A 20,407-nucleotide genomic window follows, 5' to 3' on the forward strand; every position below is an offset into this window, starting at 1 on the left:
GGAAAAGGAGAGAGAGAGAGCGGGGGGAAAAGGAGAGAGAGAGAGCGGGGGGAAAAGGAGAGAGAGAGAGCGGGGGGAAAAGGAGAGAGAGAGAGCGGGGGGAAAAGGAGAGAGAGAGAGCGGGGGGAAAAGGAGAGAGAGAGAGCGGGGGGAAAAGGAGAGAGAGAGAGCGGGGGGAAAAGGAGAGAGAGAGAGCGGGGGGAAAAGGAGAGAGAGAGAGCGGGGGGAAAAGGAGAGAGAGAGAGCGGGGGGAAAAGGAGAGAGAGAGAGCGGGGGGAAAAGGAGAGAGAGAGAGCGGGGGGAAAAGGAGAGAGAGAGAGCGGGGGGAAAAGGAGAGAGAGAGAGCGGGGGGAAAAGGAGAGAGAGAGAGCGGGGGGAAAAGGAGAGAGAGAGAGCGGGGGGAAAAGGAGAGAGAGAGAGCGGGGGGAAAAGGAGAGAGAGAGAGCGGGGGGAAAAGGAGAGAGAGAGAGCGGGGGGAAAAGGAGAGAGAGAGAGCGGGGGGAAAAGGAGAGAGAGAGCGCGGGGGGAAAAGGAGAGAGAGAGCGGGGGGAAAAGGAGATAGAGAGCGCGGGGGGAAAAGGAGATAGAGAGAGCGGGGGGAAAAGGAGATAGAGAGAGCGGGGGGAAAAGGAGATAGAGAGAGCGGGGGGAAAAGGAGATAGAGAGAGCGGGGGGAAAAGGAGATAGAGAGAGCGGGGGAAAAAGGAGAGCGCAAGAGACAAGGGGGAAAGGCGAGCGAGAGAGAGAAGGGGGAAAGGCGAGCGAGAGAGAGAAGGGGGAAAGGCGAGCGAGAGAGAGAAGGGGGAAAGGCAGGCGAGAGAGAGAAGGGGGAAAAGGCAGGCGAGAGAGAGAAGGGGGAAAAGGCAGGCAATAGAAAAGGGAATAGAAGGGGATGGAGAGAGAGACAGAGAAAAGGGGAAGGAGAGAGCAAGAAAGGGAGGAGAGCGCGAAAGAGAAATAACATAAGATCATAAAAAAAAGCAGGCGGCCATTTGGCACTTCGGGCGTGTTCAGACAATCAGTAAGGTCATGGCTGACCTGATTGTGGCCTTAACTCTACTTTCCTGCCTGCCCCCAATAACCCTCGACTACCTTGTAAATCAAAAATCTGTCCAACTCAGCCTTGAATATATTCAATGACCCAGTATCCACTGCTCGCTGGGGAGGAGAATTCTAAGCACTAACAAACCTGAGAAGAAATTCCTTATCTTCGTCTGAAATGGATGACCCCCTTAATTTGAAACTGTGCCCCCTAGTTCTAGATTCTGCCACAAAGGGGAACATCCTCTCAGCATCTACCCTGTCAAGCCCCCACTAAATCTTATAGTTTCAATAAGATCACCTCTCAACCTTCTAAACTCCAATGAGCATAGACCCAACCTGCTCAAGCTTTCCCAATAAGACCTTATCCTAGGAATCCGCCTAGTGAACCTTATCTGAACTGCTGCCAATGCAATTATATCCCTCCTTCAATAAGGTGACCTAAATCGTACACAGTACTCTAAGTGCAGTCTCATCAATGCCCTTGAAAGTTTTAGCAAGACTTCCCTACTTTTATACTCCATTCCCATTGTAATAAAGGTCATCATTCCATTTGCCTTCCTAACTCCCTGCTGTGACTGCATGTTAACTTTTGTGATTCATGTACAAGGACACCCAGGACCCTGTGTATTGCAGCATTCTACAAGGAAGGTGGGGGGGGGGGGAAGGAGAGAGAGAGAGAGAGAAATGGAAGGGGGGGGGGCGAGGAGGGAGAGAGAGAAAGGGGGGGGGAAACAGAGAGAGAGAGAGAAAGGGGGGAAGAGAAAGAGAGAGAGAGAGACAAAGGGGAAGAGGAGGGAGAGAGAGACAAAGGGGAAGAGGAGGGAGAGAGAGACAAAGGGGAAGAGGAGGGAGAGAGAGACAAAGGGGAAGAGGAGGGAGAGAGAGACAAAGGGGAAGAGGAGGGAGAGAGAGACAAGGGGAAGAGGAGGGAGAGAGAGACAAGGGGAAGAGGAGAGAGACAGAGACAAGGGGAAGAGGAGAGAGAGAGAGACAAGGGGAAGAGGAGAGAGAGAGAGACAAGGGGAAGAGGAGAGAGAGAGAGACAAGGGGAAAAGGAGAGCGCGCGAAAGGGGGAAGAAGGGAGAGAGAGAACGAAAGGGGGACGGAGAGAGAGAGAGAGAGAGAGAGAGAGAGAACGAAAGGGGGACGGAGAGAGAGAGAGAGAGAGAGAACGAAAGGGGGACGGAGAGAGAGAGAGAGAACGAAAGGGGGACAGGGAGAGAGAGTGAGACAGAGAGAGAGAGAGAGAGAACGAAAGGGGGACGGAGAGAGAGAGAGAGAGAGAACGAAAGGAGGACGGAGAGAGAGAGAGAGAACGAAAGGGGGACAGGGAGAGAGAGTGAGAGAGAGAGAGAGAGAACGAAAGGGGGACGGAGAGAGAGAGAGAGAGAACGAAAGGGGGACGGAGAGAGAGAGAGAGAGAACGAAAGGGGGACGGAGAGAGAGAGAGAGAGAGAGAACGAAAGGGGGACGGAGAGAGAGAGAGAGAGAGAGAACGAAAGGGGGACGGAGAGAGAGAGAGAGAGAGAGAACGAAAGGGGGACGGAGAGAGAGAGAGAGAGAGAGAACGAAAGGGGGACGGAGAGAGAGAGAGAGAGAGAGAACGAAAGGGGGACGGAGAGAGAGAGAGAGAGAGAGAGAACGAAAGGGGGACGGAGAGAGAGAGAGAGAGAGAACGAAAGGGGGACGGAGAGAGAGAGAGAGAGAACGAAAGGGGGACGGAGAGAGAGAGAGAGAGAACGAAAGGGGGACGGAGAGAGAGAGAGAGAACGAAAGGGGGACGGAGAGAGAGAGAGAACGAAAGGGGGACGGAGAGAGAGAGAGAACGAAAGGGGGACGGAGAGAGAGAGAGAACGAAAGGGGGACGGAGAGAGAGAGAGAACGAAAGGGGGACGGAGAGAGAGAGAGAACGAAAGGGGGACGGAGAGAGAGAGAGAACGAAAGGGGGACGGGGAGAGAGAGGAGAGAAAGGGGTCGAGAGAGAGGAGAGAAAGGGGTCGAGAGAGAGGAGAGAAAGGGGTCGAGAGAGAGAGAGCGGGGAGCAAGGAAGAGAGATTTCAACTAAGTGGATCTCTATCTGCTAGAACATTATTTTCATTTATTTAATTTTAATTTACTTTTTTTCTGCAAGGAGGAGGAAATTTTGTAGCTTTACATCATAGTGGGCAGCAATAGTTTTATACATTGTACAGACTACCACACTAGTTTACAACCTAACAGAAAAGTCTACACATTTTTAAATTAAGCTATGAATTGTTTTTTAAACTGTTGGATCTTGCCTTGGTTTTCCTTTGTACAATGAACATATTTAAACAAAGTGAAAGATAATTTTTAACGTTAGTATTGAATCTAAAAATAGGTCTAAGCATAAAATGCACATATCCCACTGATTTAATAATCCAATGGAGAAGATATTCAAAGACACATTTATTTTTAAATTAGTGAGAATGTCAGAAATTTCATTGCATTTTGTGACTATAACACAAATCGTGGTTATGACCTTTATAATTACAGACCAGCTCATTATCATGATAGACCAAGGATTAATCTTCAAGCCAATGTACAAATTTGAACAGTCCTGCTGCATTTTCACAAACTCAATCACACAAAAATTTAAAATAATATTTATAATTCTTTTCCCTCTATTATATGATTCAATCTTATTTAAATATTGATGAGACCACCGCAGGGAAACTATTCGAAGTGATGTGCCACATTTGTTCTCAAGGCTGAAGCTTAAATATAGCTTTGAAGGCAACAACTCTTGAAGGTGTAATAGCTAGGGGAGAAAACCACAGCTGTCAGCTTCTCATAGCAACCCTGTTTTCCTTCTTCAGTTTTAATCAATCTTACCTTAAGCTATCCTTTCCTTTTAGTCATTTTAAAATGTGTAAAAAGTTCATACAATGTGCAATATGCATATGAACTCAGCTGGCAAAGTTTAAAATGCAAACACAATATTTCTCATAAATATATCTCTTAGTTTAGTTTAGTTTAGAGATACAGCACTGAAACAGGCCCTTCGGCCCACCGAGTCTGTGCCGACCATCAACCACCCATTTATACTAATCCTACACTAATCCCATATTCCTACCACATCCCCACCTGTCCCTATATTTCCCTACCACCTACCTATACTAGGGGCAATTTATAATGGCCAATTTACCTACCAACCTGCAAGTCTTTTGGCTGTGGGAGGAAACCGGAGCACCCGTAGAAAACCCATGCAGACACAGGGAGAACTTGCAAACTCCACACAGGCAGTACCCAGAATTGAACCCAGGTCGCTGGAGCTGTGAGGCTGCGGTGCTAACCACTGCGCCGCCCTAAGCCCCGAATGGCAAATTCCTTTTCAGAATCAATGAAAACAGACATGGTAAACAAAAAAGTTAATGAAAACACTGTGTACCTGTTCAGCTTTTCTTATAAGTAGTGATAATACTTCCTTTTTAAGAGGTACTGACATGCCTGCAGATCAGTCCAGAGGGATTTGATTCTATGGACCTGGTGATATAGCCAAGCTGCCCTAACCAACTGCTTTTATTTGGTCCAATCAGGTGATAATCCTAAAATAACTGTCAGATGGTCCCTTCCTATTCCACTCAATTGTGTTACCCAGACTGCAATGAAATCTCACCCCTGTGCATCATACTGCTCTCGATCCACACGTCTTTCTTTGGTGGCTTCCTCTGCTCGTGCTAACTCATCTGCCATTAGGGCTTCCTCCAGTTTCTTCCGCACTTGCCGGACTCGCTCTTCCTGCTTCCTGCAACATAGAATACAATTTTACATTTGTTTTAGAGATGGTTTGCTATTTTGCATTTAACAGTACAGAGACTTAGCAGCAGCAAAATCAATTTTAACCTGTGCAATGTGTATTAGAAGTTACATCTAAAATTAATTTTAAAAAGTTCAGTACGTTGTTTTTGTATGCTGCTAAAATGCAGGTTGCACTCCTAAAATTAAGAGGTTATAAGAGCCCCATGAAAGTTCAATCAACACATTGAATTTTATGATAGTTCAAGACAGGCACATGATGATAAACCTAGTGATTGCAGCTACTGAGCATATGGTCAGATTCCAGACTATATATAATAGTGCTGAGGACAAGTTAAGAAAGATTCCTCACTTCCAATGTTCTGAGGAAAATGGTAATGGAGCTCTGTAGGAATCTGTTATAAGTGCTCTGCTGATTATACTATTTACAAATAATGAGTAGGTTATTAATCGTATTTAAACCAGGCACAAGTCAGGAGTGTGATGGAATACTCTCCACTTGCCTGGATGGCTGAAGTTCCAACAACACTCAAGAAGCTCGACACTATCCAGGACAAAGCAGTTCGCGTGATTGGCACCCCATCCACTACCTTCAACATTCACTCCCATCACCACTGATGCACAGTGGCAGCAGTGTCTATCAACTACAAGATGCACTGCAGCAACTCATCAGGACTCCAACAACACCTCCCAAACCCGCGACCTCTACCACCTAGAAGGACAAGGGCAGCAAATGCATGGGAACACCACCACCTGCAACCTCCCTGCCAAGCCACACACCATCCTGACTTGGCACTATATCGCCACTCCTTCACTGTCGCTGGGTCAAAATCCTGGAACTCTCTTCCTAACAGCACTGTGGGTGTACCTACCCATATCTCACCAGTTTCTCAAGGGCAATTCGGGATGGGAAATAAATGCTGGCCTAGCCAGTGACACCCATAATCCCAAGAACAAATAAAAAAGATACACAGCAAAACTGCTGCACCAAGCACAGAACATACAGGAGGAAAATCTGCAGGCAGATACATAATAGACCAGTGGCACACAGCTACTCGACATTTTCTTGCCACCACACAAAATCTTTGGACATCTGAACTAGTCTGAATGCTAGTAGGCAATCTCTGACACAAAGTAAAACGTACCTAACCAGAGAAAACTGCTCATTATTCCAGGATCACCCGCAATAAAAATAACCCCTGGCTTCTTTGCTCCACTACCAAATGTTTCCTTAAACCCCTCTCCATCCCTACCTCTAACGAGCATTAGGAGTTCATGGACTTGTCACTAAGATTGATTCCATCTTTTCAGCTGCTTCCCTCCCTTCCCCTCACCCATCAATATAAACTTCCCAATGTTCCACCATGCCCTAGCCAGGAACTCACATCTTTCATTCAGAGATCAGGAAGTTATTTTTCTATCCTCTTTACATTTCTCTGAAAGGTCACAATTGCAAGCAAATGTCCCTTCCATAACTATTTAAACCACAATCACTATCACCCAGTTGTTCTTCCACTGAAACACACTCCATTTGCCCAAAACTAGATCCAGCACCACCACCTTCCTCATTGGGCGAGAAACACACTGATTAAAAAGCAACAATGATTAAGAATCATATCCTACTTATCTACAGAAGCAGATTATGAACACACTAACCTGCTGTGTCAATTAACGTCTCACCAAAAAAAGCAAAGCTGACTCAGGTCATGCAATAGGTGCTGTAGACAGCTTTATTTAATTAAATACACAATTTAAATGCTCAATAGGTCTGCAATTTAATATATATTGAAGTGAACAGCTTCTTACTTTTTAAAACAAGATTTAGAAGTAAATGAGTCTGCGAAGTTATTAAAAAGACAGCAAGATTGAAAATCAGCAGCCTCGCCTATAGTAAAACTTCTTAGCAGATGCTCCATAACATTAACAGCTTTCAACAAATTGTATGTGTATTTTCTGCTCAATGCAAGGGTGTTCCTTTCATTCCCAGTGTCAGTAAAAAGCAATCCCAAGAGGCATACATTATCAATACATGCAAACCAGAGTTCCATTAACTCCACTTTAAGAATATGCCGAAACCCAACTCTAATTTAACAATGCGCCAGAATTTGCTATCTAAATAACAGTCAGGCTAATCCTGACTTGGAACTATATCGCCCGTTCCTTCACTGTCGCTGGGTCAAAATCCTGGAACTCGCTCCCCAACTGCACTGTGGGTATACCTACACCATATGGACTGCAGCTGTTTAAACTTCTCAAGGGCAATTAGGGATGGGCAATAAATGCTGGCCTTGGCAGCAATGTGCATATCGTATGAACGAATAAAAGAAAGTAAATTTAAACATAATGGGCCCACGTCGAACGGCAGACACCATTAGATGCCCTGCTACAGACAAGTATGGTCCATTGTGGCTAAACCCAACTTCAGAAGACCTGACCTACAGATGAAGGAAAAAGGACTCAGCAGAAAAACAGTAAAGGAAAGAAGGAATTTTTTTTTTAATTTGTTTTTGGGATGTAGCCGACAGTGACGGCAGTATTTATTGCCCATCGCTAGTTGTCCTCAGGGCATTGTGAGTCAAAGACATCAGGAGGAATTTTATGCTCTCCCATGTGGTGGCTTTGGAGGTGGGGAAAGCATATAATTGGGCGGGATGGTGGGGGCCCTGCCACCTTCCCACCTCCGCCAAAAATTAACACTGTGTGGGAAGGCTGGTGAACAGACTTCCTGCCCCACCACCAATTGAGGCCCTTAACCGGGCAATTAATGCCCAATTAAGGGCCTCATCCCTCTGCTGCAATTAGCTGAAAAATTGTACGGGCTGCTTGCTGGCTCAGGGAGTGGGGGGGGGGGGGGGGGGGCATTGTTTAAAGGCACTTAACCTGAATGAGGGACCTCGCATTGGGAAGGGTGGAAAAAGCCAACCCCCGCCCTTGCTACTGACCCACCCTCCCCTCCCCGTGATTCCTCCCGCCCTGACCTGACCTACCCGTGACCTGGGTCCAGCGACGTTCCTGGGCCTCAGGTAGGTGCTCCACCAGTAGAAGCCACTGCCTTTGTGGTGGTGCTGCTCAGTTAAAGAGGTGGCAGCCTCTGATTGGCCATCAGCTCTCAGTGGGTGGGACTTGTCACCAGGGTCCTTGATCCTGTGGAAAGCCCGCCACTGTCCACTTAAATGCCTTATTGGCAATAGATTTGGCAGGCTTCCCACAGAAGAGGCAACAGAAGGTTCATGGCACCACTTTTTCCAGATGTCGAGACCCCTGTCATACGGATAAAATCCCGACCATAGTGTCTGGAGTCAAATGTAGTCCATACCATACAAGGGTATCAGGTTCTCTCCTGCAAACTCCCATCTCCCTCACCCTGCCCAAGGACACTAGTGAACCAGTTGGAGATTTTATAACAATTTAGAACATAGAACATAGAAAATACAGCACAGAACAGGCCCTTCGGCCCACGATGTTGTGCCGATCCTTTGTCCTCTGTCAAGGACAATTTAATCTATACCCCATCATTCTCCTTTATCCATATACCTATCTAAAAGCCGTTTGAAAGTCCCTAAAGTTTCTGACTCAACAACTTCCCCAGGCAAGGCATTCCATGCCCCGACCACTCTCTGGGTAAAGAACCTTCCCCTGACATCCCCCTTATATCTCCCACCCTTCACCTTAAATTTATGACCCCTTGTAACGCTTTGCTCCACCCGGGGAAAAAGTTTCTGACTGTCTACCCTATCTATTCCCCTGATCATCTTATAAACCTCTATCATGTCACCCCTCATCCTTCTCCGTTCTAATGAGAAGAGGCCTAGAATGTTCAGCCTTTCCTCGTAAGACTTATTCTCCATTCCAGGCAACATCCTGGTAAATCTCCTCTGCACCCTCTCCAAGGCTTCCACATCCTTCCTAAAATGAGGCGACCAGAACTGCACACAGTACTCCAAATGAGGCCTTACCAAGGTCCTGTACAGCTGCATCATCACCTCACGGCTCTTAAATTCAATCCCTCTGCTAATGAACGCTAACACCCCATATGCCTTCTTCACAGCCCTATCCACTTGAGTTGCAACTTTCAACGATCTATGCACATAGACCCCAAGGTCTCTCTGCTCCTCCACATGCCCAAGAACCCTACCGTTAACCCAGTATTTTGCATTCGTGTTTGTCCTTCCAAAATGGACGACCTCACACTTTTCAGGGTTAAACTCCATCTGCCACTTTTCAGCCCAGCACTGCAACCTATCCAAGTCCCTTTGCAGACGACAATAGCCCTCCTCGGTATCCACAACTCCACCAACCTTTGTATCATCTGCAAATTTACTGACCCACCCTTCGACTTCCTCATCCAAGTCGTTAATAAAAATCACAAACAGGAGAGGACCCAGAACTGATCCCTGTGGCACGCCACTGGTAACTGGGCTCCAGGCTGAGTATTTACCATCTAAGACCACTCTCTGCCTTCTATCAGTTAGCCAATTCTTAATCCAACTGGCCACATTCCCCACTATCCCATGCCTCCTGACTTTCTCCATAAGTCTACCATGGGGGACCTTATCAAATGCCTTACTAAAATCCATGTACACCACATCCACTGGTTTACCCTCATCCACTTGCTTGGTCACCTGCTCAAAGAATTCAATCAGGCTTGTGAGGCAAGACCTACCCCTCACAAAACCGTGCTGACTGTCCCGAATCAAGCAGTGTCTTTCCAGATGCTCAGAAATCCTATCCCTCAGCACCTTTTCCATCAACTTGCCTACCACCGAAGTAAGACTAACTGGCCTGTAATTCCCAGGGTTGTTCCTATTCCCTTTCTTGAACAGGGGCACAACATTTGCCACCCTCCAATCACCTGGTACCACCCCCGTCAACAGAGAAGATGAAAAGATCATTGCCAGCGGCTCTGCAATTTCATCCCTTGCTTCCCATAACATCCTTGGATATACCCCGTCAGGCCCGGGAGACTTGTCTATCTTCAAGTTATTTGACTGCTTTCATGGCGATTTTCCTGGTGCCAGCCCACAAATTGCTAGAATACTAGACTACCAAACTAATGGGAAAGAATGGTGGAAGACTGGAGAGAGGGAGGGTTGACAGAAGGTTGGTCAATTGGGAGAGTAGCAATTGAGGAAAAACAGGAGCAAGGGAAAAGAGAGCTGGAAACAAGGACATTGAGTTAGTTTGGGTTAAAGACAACAGAGAGAAGAGTGAAGGGCACAGGGAAGGTAATAGTGGGGAATAACAAGTGAAGTGGTAGGATTAGTGGATAGGGCGAAAGTGGATCAAGACAGAGAGAAGGTGGAGGAGGGAAGGGATCGTAGAAAAGGTGAAGGAGGGCAAGTGTGGATAGGGGAGGTCACTTGAAGCAGTGTTGGAGGAGGTGGGGGTGGGAAGTAAATTGGGCACAGATATAGCTCAAGTTTGAGTCACCTCACTTTCTCAGTATCTTCATGCTGCACTGCAGAAGCTTATTGGGTGCAGAACTTTCACTCCCTAACCACAGAACATTGCATAATTTTCTAGAAGGAATGGTGAAGTAGGACCTGGATTTTATGGTGGTAATAACAGTAAAACTGTCAGCACACATCGTCATTACTCTACTGCAACTGGAGTCCACACATGCGCAGAATAATGTGGAAATGCAGAAGCTGTTGTCAGTGATTCTACACTCCTCCAGAAGACACGCTGTTGAGACCCCACCCACCACCACCCACCTCTCCTCCCCACCCCCAATGCAATCCTGAGAAAATCAGTGAGTTAGCAAAAACTTCCACTTTTATGCTATTATTTCACTGTAAAACCCCTTTAAAAAGTTACAACTTGTTGAGTGAGGTATAACTGGGTTTTTAAACAGCGTTCCAACTTCATAATTACTGCTGAACACCCTCGCTGACCGGGTAAAGCAAATTTTTATATTTGTGGAATGTCAAATTTCTCGATAATAAAATTACAAATATTTTTGATTTTATGGTTTTTTTTTATATTTCCAGCTTCTATCTTAAATCAATTAAATTTACATTTTCAGATAGTGAAATCAAAGTGAAGGGATTCAGTGCTTTTAACTTCCTAGTTTGCCATCTTTGAGAATACCTCAATGTGATTGGCTGCTTACTCTGCTTGCTGACATCACTGCTAGACATCCGGAGATCCCTTGACTTGGTGCTAGATTTAAATTGCCATCAGGGAAAAGGGAATTCTGCGCCACAGAGATCACTAGATCTTTATGGACCACTTTCTTTGAGGTCAGCGGCGAATGTCATTGCTTCGCTACTGACTGTAAAATCCAACCCAAGGGCAAAAGATCTTGTCATTGGAGAGAAACTGAGATTACTATGCTTCATTCAGCAAGATATATTGAAACATACATAAAATGTCTAGTGTTGTGAAATGTTAAAAGTAATCATAGTAGGAAATGTCATGTTGCCGCCTGCTTACATCAATCACGCAAAATATGAAGTCTGGCTGGTGACTCCTTTCTTTTAACCTTTTAGTACCTAGTAAAATATGATTTATTGACCTTTAAGCATTGCTCAGATACCGAGAATGGAATGGCATTACTGATTTTGAATTCCTTCCTTCTCTCCTCATTCTTCAGCCTTTTCCTTCTTACACTTTGTCTGCACATGTTTTTAATATATTTCCCAAAGAAGCTCTTCAGTCTGAGAAAACTGGAGAGCAGTCTGAGCAATCTATAGGCACAGCCCTATTAATGCACGATTTTCATACTGAAAAACTTTTTTTTTTACAATGCCCATGTATTTCTAAGTGATGTATTTTCAACAATTGACATTTTAAAAAGTAGCCTGTGCTTTTAAACTAATGCAGTGTTATTCTACTACAAAACTGACAAAACAAGCAGAAAAGAAACAAGATCTCACGCTACAATCTTGTCATAGCAAAAATAATGATTAAATGTGGAAAAAAGAGGGAAGATAGCAGTATGATTTTTCATGTATTTAAAAATATATACATCAATTTACTCAACATCACTGTCTTGATAACTTGGATCAAACAGAAACCTTACATATAAACCTTTGCAAACTTATAGTGCTGATGTCCATGATAAAGAACAGACTCATGAATCAGCTGTGAATATGTGGTCAAAAATTGAAGGGCATATTTCGTTTTTAGTCTCAAGTCCTTTATCAAAAGTTTTTTTGCCCCATTTTCCCCAAACAGTCCTTGTATGGACAGAGCTGTACTGGGATTAAGCTTTGAGAACAGAAATGAATACCACAGTTTTTTTTTCTCCATTCCTTATGAAAGAAACATGAACTAGTAACAAAGCCAACTGAATTCCCCACACATATGCACTTTAAGCAAGGAGTATTGTAGGAAAGCTTCCACGACATATATGGAAGTAGCTAGTTATCAATAGACTTTAGTTTGGAATTAAATCAATTGCTACCAAAGCTTTTTGTTTATAGTTGACATACAGTGATTTTATTGCCCTGCAATGTTACAGGAGTTTTAAGGATTCATTAGATTAACTTTCTCGCATTTGAATGCCCAAGCACTTCAAAGTACAAATGGTCTGTTTCCTACAGTTGACAGTCCAGAACAAGGGGACATAGACATAATATATGAGATGAGAGAGATTTAGGAGTCAGAGCAGGAAAAACCTTTCTTTTTTAAAAAGCAGATGATTGTGAAGCTGTGGAATGCACAAATAGCATTAATGATTGAAGCAGAAACCATGTCAATATTTAGGAACAGGTTAGATAGATGCCTATGGGATTAAACATGCAGCAGCAAACTGGATATGAAATTAGCTGAGACACATAAAACAGAGTGTAATAGTGAACAGTTCCTTTCCCATACTGGAGGGAAGTGTATACTGAAGTCCTCCAGGGGTCAGCATTGAGGCCACTGTTCTTTTTGATATATATTAATAACCCTGGGCTTGGGTATATAGAGTTCATAATTTCAAATTTTGCAGATGACACAGGCTTGGAAATGTAGTAAACGGGAGAGATCGATAGATTGACGAAATGGGCAGACACCAGACAGATGAAATTTAATGCAGATAAGTATGAAGCGATATTATCTTGGAAAGAAAATTGAGGAGAAGCAATGTAAACCAAATGGTACAATTTTAAGGGTGGCGCAGAAACAGAGTGACTTGAGGGTTCACATACACAAATCTTTGACGGTGGTCACATATTTTTAGGACTACTGCTAATGTGGAGGATAAACAGCAACACTGACAGCCTGCTTCTGTGTTGTAATTTCTCTAACAGATTCAGAGACAAAAGGCACATCATAGCTACCATACATGGGTAATTGCACAATAATTGTGAGAAATCAATTAATGGCTGTGTTTAGAACATAGAACAGTACAGCACAGGACAGGCCCTTCGGCCCACGATGTTGTGCCGAACCTTTAACCTACTCTAAGATCTAAGTAACTACCTACCCTTCATTCTACTATCATCCATGTACCTATCCAAGAGTTGCTTAAATGCCCCTAATGTATCTGCTTCTACTACCACCGCTGGCAGCGCATTTCACGCACCCACCACTCTCTGTGTAAAGAACCTACCTCTGACATCTCCCCGAAACCTTCCTCCAATCACCCTAAAATTATGCCCCCTGGTGATAGCCCTTTCCACCCTGGGAAAGAGTCTCTGACTATCCACTCTATCTATGCCTCTCATCATCTTGTACCCCTCTATCAAGTCACCTCTCATCCCTCTTCGCTCCAATGAGAAAAGCCCCAGCTCCCTCAATCTTTCTTCGTAGGACATGCCCTCCAGTCCAGGCAGCATCCTGGTAAATCTCCTCTGCACCCTCTCTAAAGCTTCCACATCCTTCCTATAATGAGGCGACGAGAACTGAACACAATATTCCAAATGTGGTTGAACCAGGGCCTTATAGAGCTGCAGCATAACCTCATGGCTCTTAAACTCAATCCCCCTGTTAATGAAAGCCAACACACCATACGCCTTCTTAACAACCCTATCAACTTGGGTGGTAACTTTGAGCGATCTATGGACATGGACCCCAAGATCCCTCTGTTCCTCCACACTACCAAGAATCCTGTCTTTAAGCCTGTATTCCGCATTCAAATTCGACCTTCCAAAATGAATCACTTCACACTTGTCCAGGTTGAACTCCATCTGCCACTTATCAGCCCAGCTCTGCATCCTGTCAATGTCCCGTTGAAACCTACAACAGCCTTGCACACTATCCACAACTCCAGCAACCTTCATGTCATCGGCAAACTTGCTAACCCAGCCTTCCACTTCCTCATCCAAGTCATTTATAAAAATCACAAAGAGCAGAGGTCCCAGAACAGATCCTTGTGGAACACCACTGGTCACCGAGCTCCATGCTGAATACTTTCCATCTACTACCACCCTCTGACTTCTATGGGCCAGCCAATTTTGTATCCAGACAGCCAACTTCCCCTGTATCCCATGCCTCCTTACTTTCTGAATGAGCCTACCATGGGGAACCTTATCAAACGCCTTGCTAAAATCCATATACACCACATCCACTGCTCTTCCTTCATCAATGTGTTTTGTCACATCTACAAAGAATTCAATAAGGCTTGTGAGGCATGACCTGCCCCTCACAAAGCCATGCTGACGGTCTCTAATCAAACCATGCTTTACCAAGTAATCATAAATCCTGTCTCTCAGAATCCTCTCCAATAATTTGCCCACTACCGACGTAAGACTGACTGGTCTATAATTCTCAGGGTTATCCCTATTCCCTTTCTTGAACAAGGGAACAACATTTGCCACCCTCCAATCATCTGGTACTACTCCAGTGGACAGTGAAGACGCAAAGATCATCGCCAAAGGCGCGGCAATCTCTTCCCCCGCTTCCCGTAATATCCTTGGGTATATCCCGTCTGACCCCGGGGACTTATCTGTCCTCATATCATTCAAAATTTCCAGCACATCCTCCCTCTTAACCTCAACCTGTTCGAGTATATCAGCCTGTTCCACGCTGTCCTCACAAATGACCTGGTCCCTCTCACTAGTGAATACTGAAGCAAAGTAGTCATTTAGGACCTCCCCTACCTCCTCCGACTCCAGGCACAAGTTCCCTCCACTATCCCTGATCAGCCCTACCCTCATTCTGGCCATCCTCTTGTTCCTCACATAAGTGTAGAACGCCTTGGGATTTTCCTTAATCCTACCCGCCAAGACTTTTTCATGTCCCCTTCTAGCTCTCCTAAGTCCATTCTTCAGTTCCTTCCTGGCTACCTTGTAACCCTCTAGAGCCTTGTCTGATCCTCGCTTCCTCAACCTTAAGTAAGCTTCCTTCTTCCTCTTGACTAGCTGTTCCACATCTCTTTTCATCTAAGGTTCCTTCACCCTACCATCCCTTCCTTGCCTCATCAGGACAAACCTATCCAGCGGTCGCAGCAAGTGCTCCCTAAACAACCTCCACATTTCTGTCGTGCATTTCCCTGAGAACATCTGTTCCCAATTTATGCTCCCCAGTGCCTGCCTAATAGCATTGTAATTCCCCCTCCCCCAATTAAATATTTTCCCATCCCGTCTGCTCCCGTCCCTCTCCATGACTATAGTAAAGGTCAGGGAGTTGTGATCACTATCACCGAAATGCTCTCCCACCGAGAGATCTGCCACCTGGCCTGGTTTGTTGCCAAGCACCAAGTCCAACATAGTCTCCCCTCTAGTCAGCCTATCTACATATTGAGTCAGGAAACCTTCCTGGACACACCTGACAAAAACTGCTCCATCCAAACTATTTGTACTAAGGAGGTTCCAATCAATAGTAGGGAAGTTGAAGTCACCCATGACAACAACCCTGTTACTTCTGCACCTTTCCAAAATCTGCCTCCCAATCTGTTCCTCCATGTCTCTGCTGCTATTGGGGGGTCTATAGAAAACTCCCAACAAAGAGACTGCTCCTTTCCTGTTTCTGACTTCTGTTTGTCAAGCAAAATTTCTGGTCACTTTCCTGTTCTTACATTGAGGTAAGGTATATGATGACAATGGCACCATGTAGCTTGTTGACCTCTATAAGCAATGAACAGAACCAACTTGTGATGTGGTGATGTTCTACACCCCTGGATGCGTATATGGTGCCTCCAATGACAGGACTGTGGTAATACTAGTCCAAACTTAAGGACCTATTTCCTCCTGCAGTGCCATGCCTTCATGCTGATTAGGTCCCAGAACCAATATCCAGGGCTTATCAAACCTCACCATTAGTGCATGGGAATAACACTGTGCTAGGCCAGGCCGGGCCGGGGGGGAAGGGGAGGGCGGGGCGGCCGTTGGTGAATTTAACCCCTTGTGCCCTTATGTGTGAACAAAAAGATGTTTGTAATTTGATATTGGCAATGATATTGATCGGATTGCACAGAAGTTAAGTCAAATTCCTAATTATTCTGGAAAAATGATCAGAAAACAGGCTACCTATTGAGAGGGCACATCAACTATCACTACAGGTCATCACATAATGGCCAAAAAAGTCTTCAATTCACAGACAGCACAGTTAGATACCACAGAAAAACACAGCAGCATAGATGTATAAGTTCTTTACGAGTCTCTTGAGGGAGCTTAAAGTAGTGCTGCTACATGAATATTTAATTTCTCTTCATTATTATACTCTACTGTTGAAAAAACACACTCCAAGCAAATGTCATTATTAAGGAAAGGTAAAGTAAATAATGCTATGGTCATAGAGTGCTCAAATAGAACACTGGTTATATGTTGCCATCATAGTACACTGGGAGACAATCAGTACTCTAGGTAGCATCTGTACTATGAGAACTTGTACACGTGGTCAGCCTAGATAATACAGTCAATCCAGTAAAAGGTCAAGGAGTTAAAGTGCTACTTTGTCAATTGCATTCCAATACCAATTATTCATATGAAACAGGAACTATAACTAAACTTATAATAGACTGTCTACATAACTGAATATAAGAGAAAAGATTGGTCAGCTGTAATATCCTTGATTACTGAACAACCTGAAGGCTTATATGTGAGAATAGCCTGATATATGAGGTGTCAGAAGGCTAGTGGTGCTACGTCACTGTTCTCCACAAAGGAGGGGTGATGGAGAAAACTGGTTGGAAGTAAAAGTCAGTATTAGAAACTTTGTTCCCCATTTAATATAAACATTTCAAGACTAGATGTTATTTATAGTCTTATCTGGTGAAATTGTCAAACTAAAATGGCACATGTTGAAAATGAAACTTTCTTGCTGTTTTAAAAGAAGTCAGAAGTTTTTAATCTTCACCTGATATCCTTATCTGTGACGACAAATGCTCTGCACAGTGGCTGGTAAGTATTGAGCCAAACTGCTGGGTTCTTCTCCACAGCTGCAGACAGTTGCCCTGTAATGGGTCCAGAACTGGTATGTAAAGCGCTTGCTATTGCAGATAATAGTGCCTCATTTGTGTTACCAGGACCAATACCTTTTTAAAAAGAAAAGGAAGATATTACTGTTTTCATAAACATAAGAGTCATTTTTCCCAATAACTTAGATTCTGACAGCCAAATTGCTTTAATGTACACATAAGTACTTGACATTAACACTATCTTCATCATTTTCCTGCAAGATGGTCCTAGTAATGCAGCAGAAATGCCTCAATCCTGCTCGTTTGATAAATTTGACATAGATTTGACCAGTTCAGGAAGGGGTGGGGAAAATGCTGATGGCAAGTATTTTCATTTTGTTTGGATAACTACTTATTTTTTATGATAATTTAAGTTTTAACCGAAGCTTAAGGTTATTCGTCCTGCCAGGTACAAAGGGTATCGTTCCGATTTCTCTGTTAACTAGCCTTGCCAAATAATGTTACTCATGCAATATGCTCAAATCGCCTCCTGCAGGTGCAATACTGTTGGAACATCGAGACCACTCACCACTTATATGTGTAAAACAGTTAATGGGGTGCTCTTGTGAGTTGTGCACGCTTTTGAGTGCGGCTGGCGGGGGTGGGGGTTGTGGTCACCGAGAGGGTGAGTGAAGAGGAGTGTATCTTGTCTACTGAGGAGACTTTACAATAGAAACATAGAAAATAGGAGCAGGAGTAGGCCATTCGGCCCTTCGAACCTGCACCGCCATTCATTATGATCATGGCTGATCATCCAACTCAGTAGGTCTGTTCCCACTTTCACCCCATACCCTTTGATCCCTTTAGACCCAAGAGCTATATCTAACTCCTTCTTGAAAACATACAATGTTTTGGCTTCATCTGCTTTCTGTGGTAGCAAATTCCACAGGTTCACCACTCTCTGGGTGAAGAAATTTCTCCTCATCTCAGTCCTGAAAGGTTTGCCCCGTATCCTTAGACTACGACCCCTCGTTCTGGACTCTCCCACCATCAGGAACATCCTTCCTGCATCTACCCTGTCAAGTCCTGTTAGAATTTTATAAGTTTCTATGAGATCCCCCCTCACTCTTCTGAATTCCAGTGAATATTAATCCTAACCGACTCAATCTCGCCTCATATGTCAGACCCACCATCCCAGCAATCAGTCTGGTAAACCTTCGCTGCACTCCCTCTATAGCAAAAACATCCTTCCTCAGATAAGGAGACCAAAACTGCATACAATATTGCAGCTGTGGCCTCACCAAGGCCCTGTATAAGTGCAGCAAGACATCCCTGCTCCTGTATTTGAATCCTCTCGCTATGAAGGCCAACGCATCATTTGCCTTTTTTTAACGCCTGTTGCACCTGCATGCTTACCTTCAGCAACTGATGTACGAGAACACCCAGGTCTTGCTGCATATTCCCCTCTCTCAGTTTATAGCCATTCAGATAATAATCTGCCTTCCTGTTTTTGCTACCGAAGTGGATAACCTCACATTTATCCACATTATACTGCATCTGTCATGCATTAGCCCACTCACTCAACTTGTCCAAATGATCCTGAAGCCTCTCTGCATCCTCCTCACAACTCACCCTCCCACCCAGTTTGGTGTCATCTGCAAATTTGGAGATATTTCATTTAGTTCCCACATCTAAATCATTAATATATATTGTGAATAGCTGGGGTCCTAGCACCGATCCCTGCGGTACCCCACTAGTCACTGCCTGCCATTCGGAAAAAGACCCATTTATCCCTACTCTTTGTTTCCTGTCTGCCAACCAATTTTCTATCCATCGCAATACACTACCCCCAATCCCATGCGCTTTAATTTTACATGCTAATCTCTTATGTGGGACTTTGTCGAAAACCTTCTGAAAGTCCAAATCAACCACACTGGCTCCCCTCATCAACTCTACTAGTTACATCCTCGAAGAATTCTAGTAGATTTGTCAAGCATGATTTCCCTTTCGTAAATCCATGCTGACTCTGCCCGATTCTACCACTGTTCTCTAAGTGCTCTGCTATAAAGTCTTTGATAATGGACTCCAGAATTTTCCCCACTACCGACGTCAGGCTGAAAGGTCTATAATTCCCTGCTTTCTCTCTACCTCCCTTTTTAAATAGTGGGGTTACATTAGCTACCCTCCAATCTGCTGGAACTGTTCCAGAGTCTATATAATCTTGGAAGATGACCACCAAAGCATCCACTATTTCTAGGGCCACTTCCGTAAGTACTCTGGGATGCATACCATCAGGCCCTGGGGATTTATTGGCCTTCAATCCCATCAATTTCCCCAACGCCATTTCTCTACTAATACTGATTTCTTTCAGTTCTTCTCTCTCACGAAGCCTTGTGTTCCCCAACATTTCTGGTATGATATTTGTGTCCTCCTTTCTGAAGACAGAACCAAAGTATGCATTTAGTTGGACAGCCATTTCTTTGTTCCCCATAATAAATTCCCCTGTTTCTGACTGTAAGGGACTTACATTTGTCTTCACCAATCTTTTTCTCTTCACATACCTATAGAAACTCTTCCAGACAGTTTTTATGTTCCCCAAAGCTTGCTCTCGTACTCTATTTCCCCCTTCTTAATCAATCCCTTGGTCCTCCTTTGCTGAATTCTAAACTGCTCCCAATCCTCAAGTCTGTTGTTTCTCCTGGCAAATTTATATGCCTCTTCCTTAGATCTAATGCGATCTCTAATTTCCCTTGTAAGCCATGGTTTGGCTACCTTTCCTATTTTACTTTTGCGCCAGATAGGGATAAACAACTGTTGCAGTTCATCCATGCACTCTTGAAATGTTTGCCATTGCCTATCCACCGTCATCCCTTTAAGTAACATTTCCCAATCAGTCATGGCCAACTCGCGCCACATACCTTTGTAGTTTCCTTTTCTAAGATTCAGGACCCTTGTCTCAGAATCAACTACGTCACTCTCCAGCTTGATGAAGAATTCTATCATATTATGGTCGCTCGTCCCCAAGGGGTCTCGCACCACTAGATTGTCAATTAGTCCTCTCTCATTACACAATACCTAGTCTAGGATGGCCTGTTCTCTAGTTGGTTCCTCAACGTATTGGTCCAGAAAACCATCCCGTATACACTCCAAGAATTCCTCCTCTACAGTATTGTGACTAATTTGATTTGCCCAATCTATATGCAGATGAAAGTCACCCATAATTACAGATGTTCCTTTATCGCATGCATCTCCAACTTCCTGTTTAATGCTATTGCCAACATCACCACTACAGTTTGGGGGTCTATATACAACCCCCAC

The 20,407-nt window shown here is 44.4% G+C and overlaps 1 protein-coding gene across 1 annotated transcript in view; it reads right to left on the reverse strand.

The window, feature by feature from the left end:
* The window catches only part of mbd2 (methyl-CpG binding domain protein 2), a 124,292-nt gene that overhangs the window by 20,202 nt on the left and 83,683 nt on the right, over positions 1 to 20,407 (reverse strand). The window contains exons 5-6 of the mRNA XM_068030632.1: positions 17,050 to 17,227; positions 4,682 to 4,810 (exon numbers count right to left, since the gene is read on the reverse strand). Of these exons, the coding sequence (XP_067886733.1) occupies positions 4,682 to 4,810; positions 17,050 to 17,227 (307 nt within the window). The remainder of the gene's footprint in view (positions 1 to 4,681; positions 4,811 to 17,049; positions 17,228 to 20,407) is intronic.

Source organism: Heterodontus francisci, chromosome 1, assembly GCF_036365525.1.
Source record: "Heterodontus francisci isolate sHetFra1 chromosome 1, sHetFra1.hap1, whole genome shotgun sequence".
NCBI classification, from domain to species: domain Eukaryota; kingdom Metazoa; phylum Chordata; class Chondrichthyes; order Heterodontiformes; family Heterodontidae; genus Heterodontus; species Heterodontus francisci.